Below are 7758 nucleotides of genomic sequence, written 5' to 3' on the forward strand. Positions count from 1 at the left end.
GGTACCAGAGTCAGGCAACCGCCATCATACGCTGGCAGCTGAGCCCTTGATCAGGGAGGAAACACACATATTCCTCAAAGTTCTTGCAGAAGCCTGAACTCCGTCGCCATGAGTTACAAAAATAGCATCGTCCTAAGAATGGCCTTGGATGGGGAGAAAAGGATTAATAACATTATCTATTTACAGAGGGAGTGATTCAGGAGTCAAATTGATAGAGACAAAAAGTAGGATAGAGGTTGCAAGGGGAGGGGGCAGTAAAGGGTTAGTGTTTGATGGGGACAGAGTTTCAGTTTGGGAAGATGAGAAAGTTCTGGGCACGGGAGGTGGTGGTGACGGTTGCACAACAACGTAATGTACGTAATGCCGCAGAACGGCACGCTTAAAATTGGTGAAAATGGGAAATGTTATGTTATGTACATTTTACCACAAAAAGGCGCAAACAATAAAGGCATGTAGATTTTTAAAACTTCTTTAAAAAAAAAAGGCAGTGCTATATTTTAGTTTAATGAAATACTGCAAATGCTTAAAAAAGATATGGTTTGGACACCTGAAGCCACAAATTGCTTGGAAATTCGTTTGTGGAAAACATAATTACCTAATAATGCCATCCTGTTGTACAATTTCTGATCTACATGCAACACTTAGAAATGAATTTATAGGATGTTTTATGATTTTGCCTAGATTTAATATCCCCCAAAGTCTTTGAGGTACATTTTTGAAAATAAATGTTACGTTTTTTGCCTCTCTTTTTTTGAGATAATTTATGTGAATATTATTTTAAGATATTTAAGGTATTAATTGCTGTCACACCGTTATACCAAACTTAAAATAATACCATTAACTCATATTCGTATAATACCCATTGTTATTAACTTATTAGCTTACAGTTTAAAATCTAATAACATTTAATTTCCTTTTTAGGAAAAAACACGATTTATTCACTTTCTGTATTGGCTTTATTACAGCAGATGTCGGTGGCCAGCTGGGGCTATTTTGTGGGGCCAGTGTGATTACGATCATAGAAATTACCGAGTATATATTCACCAATGTCTACTGGCTTTGCATTTTGTTCCTCCTGAAGATACTGGACATGACCCAGGGGACTTCTCCACCTCAGAATTGTCTGGGAAATAAAAATGGCATAGAGGAATGCTGAGGTCCACTAGGGACAAAGGCTTCTGATTTTCTCTGCACAATACCCACAGATTTACTCATGACTAACTCACTGTTAAGTAACTTTACATTGTAGCTTTGGGGACTCAATAAAATCCATTGTGGATATATATCTCTTCATAGGTATCTTGTCTGTGTCTGTACCAAGTGTATATATATATATATTAATTTATATATAAAAAAGAAAAAAGCACCATCTTGTGTTTTTTTTTTCACCATGGAATTCCCAGCCCCTAAGACAGTAGAGGCTCACACAGAAGGCATTTCAGAACTATTCTTTAATAAATGAATATTTGCATAATAGTAAAAGATATTCTTTATGACTAACTGTATAAATTAGACCTGATCAATGAACTGTATTTGAGGAGACAAGATACTGTTCTATGCAGGAAATAATACATAGAATTTGTGCTTTAGAAAATTTCTGAGAATTTTTATTTCCAGGAAAATTCAACGTGACTTATTTTCTTTTGTCTAGAGAGTTCTAGAAGGGAAGGGTAGGATCTGTATCCATTTCCTAGACAGGTGGATACTTAAAATAAATCAATGTGAAAGCAAAGATAAATCTGTGCTATACTGAGAGTACACAGCGTTTATCATTTTTCCTCTTATTTAATCCAGAGAGGAAATTCCAGACTTGAAATGTTCTCATTGCCCCTCATGCAATCAGCCTACTTTCAGTCTCTGAGAATACTCAATCAAGGATGAATTGTCCAGAAATTCTGTCAAACACATTGAAGAAATAACCATCAAGTCACAGAATTCTAACCCCAAATTCATTCTGTCTAGCATCACTGGGTCTCATTCCCTTCTCGGCCACATGAGACTAACTTCTGAAAATCTAAAGATGTTGTTTTCAAGCTTAATTATGCACAAGTGCTAGTGACACTTCCAGGAAAGAAAACGAAACACAAAACAAGGTAAAATTGAGACAAATGTGAAACAGACAAAATGGATGTCTTTTCACCAAAAGTTCTCTTGGGAACTTGGAAAGATAGCGTGTTCCCTCACGAGGCTACTTCTTTTGATTCTTTATTACTAAATGCACCGTCTAAATACCACAGATGGTGACAGACAGACCAGGGAAGAGTTGGACTTGGCTGAAAAGACCATCAACTGCCTGTGAATCTTTGTCCTCGTTTCTTTGCATAAACGATCAAAGGGCGGAAAATTGGATGGTAAACACAAGGCAATGGAGAAGATGCTCAGGATGAGCATTAATCTTCACTTCGTTGCCATATTCAGCATCCAATTCTCCAGAATGTTAAAGGTAGGCATGCTACTTCATTTGGGATCGACCAAGGTAGGAAGACAGCGAGTTTCTGTCACCTGCAGAAAAATGGAATCATCCTTCTGAGGGATTTGAATCTTGAGGGTCCAAGCAGCCCTAGGCTTGTGACATGAAAGCCAGCAGTGGGTCACTCTGAAGTGACACGACACTGAGGCAAGTCACGGCAGGTGCCAATAAAGGTTTGGGTCTCTGGTATAAATCTCCTGTTGCGGAGGGATGGGGCCATATGAGAACCAGGAGCTGCGGAAGGCCATGTCGGACAACCAGACGGACAACTGGGGGGCTACAGCCCGGCTGCAGGGGAGCCATTAGGGTTAGCAAGGAGCTGCAGATGGGAGAGAAAGCAGGGAAGGCCTGTTGTCGTGACCCCACGTGCACCTGAGCCCGTAAGTGCAGTGCATTTATGGCTTTGGCTGATAGCCATCATTGGCTGATAGCTTTCTAGGGCAGTTTCACCTTTCACTCAATTGTAATTTGTCCTGCTAAATGAGAACCTCTAGGATTGCCCACTTTCCACCCACGCTGAATATTTTAACTTTAATTAAAGCACAAATCATTTTGGATAGATCATCAAGTGGACGTATGCAGATTAGAGTGTCTGGCAGAAACCTAACATTGCACCTCGGCACAAAGCACTGGACACTGAGGACTGGGAGTCACTGGGGGCAGCAACTACATCTAATCCTTTAAGGAATTAATTATTTGTTACCGAGCTTCTATGAAGACAGATCCTGTCGCTAAGACATCAAATAATTCAAACTCCCCAAAATAACTGCAGTACCAGAGAGACTTTCCAGCAAAGACAGAGCAACTCAGTAGAAATCCTGAGAAAACTGAGAAAATGGAAGTGGTTCTTATGGGAGCATACTTGATGGCAGCTCTGGAGGAGGAGAAGGGAGGAAGAAAATTAAATCCAAAAACAGGTGGTAGCTGTTCATTTAAAACCAATGACAAAATCGCTGATCAGTCTAAATGCCATGGCTCTCTCTGCTGTAGAAAAGCAAATTGCTGATACACTGAAAGGTGTAAGTCATATCCTGTGACCCAGCAAGCCCACTCCTGGGCATATATCCAGAGGGGACTCTAATTCAAAAAGACACATGCACCCCAATGTTCACAGCAGCACTATTTACAATAGCCAAGACATGGAAGCAACCTAACTGTCCATCAACAGATGACTGGATAAAGAAGTTGTGGTATATTTATACAATGGAATACTACTCAGCCATAAAAAAGAATAAAACAATGCCATTTGCAGCAATGTGGATGAACCTGAAGATCATCATACTAAGTGAAGTCAGTCATAAAGAGAAAGAAAAATGCCATATGATATCACTTATATGTGGAATCTAAAAAAAAAAAAAGACACAAATGAACTTATTTACAAAACAGAAACAGACTCACAGACACAGAAAACAGACTTATGGTTATGGGGGTAGGAGGTGGGAAGGGATAAATTGGGAATTTGAGGTGTGCAGATACCATCTAATACATATAAAACAGATAAACAACAAGGTCCTATTGTGTAGCACAGGGAACTATATTCAATATCTTGTAGTAGCTTGTAATGAAAAATAATATAAAAACGAGTGTATGTATGTATATGTATGACTGAAACATGATGCTGTACACCAGAAACTGACACAACATTGAAACTATGTACTTCAATAAACAGAGAAAAAAGAAAGAAAAAGAAATTAAAGATGAGTCAGTTTGGAAACCAGCCACCCTTCACCCTGCAAATGATAACACTTTGGTTGCACAGGTAAGAGTGAGTTCACACAATGGCCATTCTAGAGGGCATGTCTGGGAACACTGATGCTTGGAAATCCACCTCCAGAATAATGTTTGGAAATTTATGGACTAATGGGATTCGCCAAAGGCCTTGCTCTATGGCCAATCAAATGGGCTGCCAATAACTGGACAGTCACAATATCTCTCTATGGGGAATGCAATTTTAGAAATCTCTGTAGGAATTCTGACAAAGAATGAATAAGGACTCAGTCTTGGTTTCATACCCTCTCCTCCAGCCTCAGGGACACATTACTTTGAAAACTCAAGAAGTATATGGGAGTATCCTTAGCGCAGACCCAAGGTAACTGAGAATTATGGCAAGTACTGTGAATCATAGCAAGCACCTGCACCTCCATTTGGGATGGTTTTTTGAGCAATGAGAAACAGTGTATAAGGCAGAGCTGCACCAGAAGTAGGGCCAGGAACTCACTCACCTGAGACCCTCCATGACCCGTGAAGTGTAAATGTGGGCAAAACCACAGAACTGTCCTGTGTGACTGCACATCCTGAGTGCAGAGAGACTGGGGCACGTGAGAAACTATTCCTGGCAGTCACGAGATGTCTTCAATGCCGTTAGCATGAACACTGTTAAAATTAAATACAAGATGGAAACTAAACTGGAGAATTCACTGAACAGACAAAACCATTTAAACTAGGTAACCAAAACTCAGCTGGTTTATTTCATGAACAAAAGTGAAACTTTCCTTATTTCTTGTAAAGCTCCCAGTTCTTTTTTTTTAGGCGGGGGTGGGGCAGGTCATCAGGTTTATTTGTTTAACCTTTTTTTAATGGAGGCACATGAACCCATGACCTTGTGCATGCTAAGCACACACTCTACCACGGAGCTGTACCCTCCCCCCAGGCTCCTTGTTCTTGACCTGTCCTTCTCTGTACACTGAATACTCACTAAATACTATTTACTTGTGTTGGTGGTTTTAATTTTGCTATTTCTGGATTTCTGACAATGCTGTTGCTGCCAAGTAAGTGTTCCACCTCTAACCACAGAATCCTGGCATTTCTCCTCGGATATTTGCTCTCCTTTCTCACTTTCTGTCATTTGTCCCCAAACCCTGCCTTCATTCCTGAAACTGGACAAGCGTCTCCTGGAACTCATCTCTCAACAACTTACAGCACAATGATGTTTCTTACCTATTTCTTATATTGTGACATTCTCTTATCCCAAATGATTTCAGAGTTTCTATTTTCCCCTCGCCTTCTGTAAGCTATCCACTCATCTTACAAATTCAGCATCAATTTTAAACTTCCTTCCCTCGGCTAATCTGGGCAGTTCTTTCTCTGACCCACAGCTTTGCCATGAGGATTTGTTCCTCAGTAACGCCCCACCGCCTTCTCCTCTTTAACAGCAATATCCTTCCTTTTCAGGGAGATTCTGAAACCTTTCCCATTCTTCAAGGTTATGCCTTCTTTGTTTAGTTTTCTCCCAGATTTTTCAATCTCTACTTAGTTCCTTTTTGTCTAAACACAGTAAAACGTTTATTCAGCACACATTTTTAATTACTTAAACATTACAATAAATCAGTAGCGAAAGAAGATAATTAAACACTTTACACAGAAGTTAACATAGAAAATGAGGTACATGCAATTGACACTTTTCTTTTTGTCTGATTATTAAGTATAATGAAAAATTGAAATTTAAGAAAATAAGAAAATAGTCATATGTCTACCATTCATATTTACCTAATATTATATTTCGTCCTATTTCCCTCATATTTTACATGTATTTAATCATGCTATATATGTTAATCTAAAACCTGCTTTTTTATGTCACATGTTTACTGTGTATTCATGTTAAAACATGAAGATCCAGCTGATCTGTTACACAAAATTACATCAATAAATGCACCATGACTGACTGATTTTTTTCCCCAAATTTGTGTTTACATAATTTCAATATTTTATCTATAGCAAAGATATTGCAGTGAAACTCTGTGTACATTTCCTTTGGTTATTAGAAGTGAAACTCATGGAATTGTTTGGAATATGCTTTCCCCCTTGACTATTGCCAAATTGATCTCTGACATAAACTAGCATTTTATACAGAAAACAGTAGCAAGAGAATTGAGTTCCCCATTATACTGTATTTCCCATCAAATTATAATGTGAGATTTTTGTGGGTTTTTTTTTGACCAATCTGACATATATGCATAGGTATCTCATTTTCGTAGGATGGAAGTTGAGACGCACCAGAGAACAGGAAATTATGGAACAGCAAGGAGAGGTGGCAGCAGAAATGGAATTAGGTGCCTGTGCAGCTTTGATTGGACCTGAGAATTAAAGTCAGCTGCTGGGGAGCTAGTGATGCCCAAAGAGTCAGCAGGATGGGCGGGAGTCCTACCTAAGCTCCGCGCCGCTCCACACGATGGAGCACGTGCTGCTCGGTGCTCAGGTTAAAGTCAGTACGCCTACTGGCCAATGTTGGGTTGTTCCGGCGTGGTGACTAATCAGGGTGAGTGTGACACTTCCTGGGGGAAAACCAGTTCTAAATGAGAATTTACTCCCCCACATTGTTGGCCAATGTTTCATGTTCTGACCATTCTTCTGTGAGCAGTCACCCCCCCAAGGTTAATTACAATTTTTCTTGTCATGAAGAAAGTAAATGAAAAACTCTGTCTAGAAAAAAAAAAAAGAAAGAAAGAAAAGTTATTTTAAATCATTCAGAAAACGAGTAAATTCATTTAGCCAGCAAGAAATGAACGGTTGGTTGACTTTGGAAAAATGTATCTACTGTAAGGACTTTGTTACTTCTGCTAAGTCATCTCATTACTAAAATTGTGAAAGCTTCCTGCAGCTTTTGTAGCTCTGATGGCAAAGTGATTGTCGGCATGTGAGTAATTACTTTTAGATTTGAGGTGCTAGAAAATTTTCTTCTAAGACTTAGCAAGAATGAAAGTGGTCTTAATGGAACGCCTGTATCCAAAATCAGAATAAAAACTGGAGAATGGCAGGAATCACAAGTCACACAAAAAGGGATTCAAATCTGCAAATCCAATTAGAATCAACTGAGACAGATTTTTCCCAGAATTTGAGGTTATGAGAAAATAAGAAAGAAGATTAAGCCCCACAAAAGTTGCTCAAAAATTTCTACAATATGGTCAGTTACTATCCATACAATAATATCTGGCAACTTTTATGCAAATCCATTATTCTAACTAAGAGTTCTTACGCATCTGCATTAAGTAAATACCCCATAGGAAGAGGAAGGAGCAGCTTGGATGATTCAAAGGTCAACTTTAAATGACATTCAGATTTTTCATATGCTAACAAACCATAGTACACCATGCAATTAAACATGACTTTTGTCAGTGACCATTCCAATGGTCTGAATAAATCAGTACATCTTTCTAAAGCCCTGGCAAGGTTTCTGCCTCTATTAAGAGCAAATCAAAATCACCTTGAAGCTAGTCCCCTTAACCTCCTGAGTCCAAAAAGGAGCTTTCTTAAATAAAATGCACTTTATTGTTCTTGTTTTGAGACAGAGA

The 7758-nt window shown here is 39.0% G+C and overlaps 1 protein-coding gene and 1 long non-coding RNA gene across 3 annotated transcripts in view; one reads left to right on the forward strand and one right to left on the reverse strand.

Moving 5' to 3' along the window:
- The window catches only part of ASIC5 (acid sensing ion channel subunit family member 5), a 23961-nt gene extending 22644 nt beyond the window's left edge, over positions 1 to 1317 (forward strand). The window contains exon 3 of one of the 2 annotated variants that reach the window (XR_004324040.1): positions 966 to 1008. Coding sequence is in view for 1 of the 2 variants with exons in the window: in XM_006175431.2 (XP_006175493.2) it covers positions 966 to 1156 (191 nt within the window). In the remaining variant the exon portion in view is untranslated. Of the gene's footprint in view, positions 1 to 965 lie in introns of both variants that reach the window. The other variant, XM_006175431.2, reaches the window with a different exon arrangement.
- The window catches only part of LOC116667225, a 13014-nt gene extending 5685 nt beyond the window's left edge, over positions 1 to 7329 (reverse strand). Inside the window, exons 1-2 of the long non-coding RNA XR_004324041.1 lie at positions 6615 to 7329; positions 4693 to 4843 (exon numbers count right to left, since the gene is read on the reverse strand). This is a non-coding gene — a long non-coding RNA (uncharacterized LOC116667225). The remainder of the gene's footprint in view (positions 1 to 4692; positions 4844 to 6614) is intronic.
- Positions 7330 to 7758: the final 429 nt, after the last annotated feature.

The sequence above is a fragment of the Camelus ferus genome, chromosome 2 (genome assembly GCF_009834535.1).
Source record: "Camelus ferus isolate YT-003-E chromosome 2, BCGSAC_Cfer_1.0, whole genome shotgun sequence".
Classification (NCBI taxonomy): Eukaryota; Metazoa; Chordata; class Mammalia; order Artiodactyla; family Camelidae; genus Camelus; species Camelus ferus.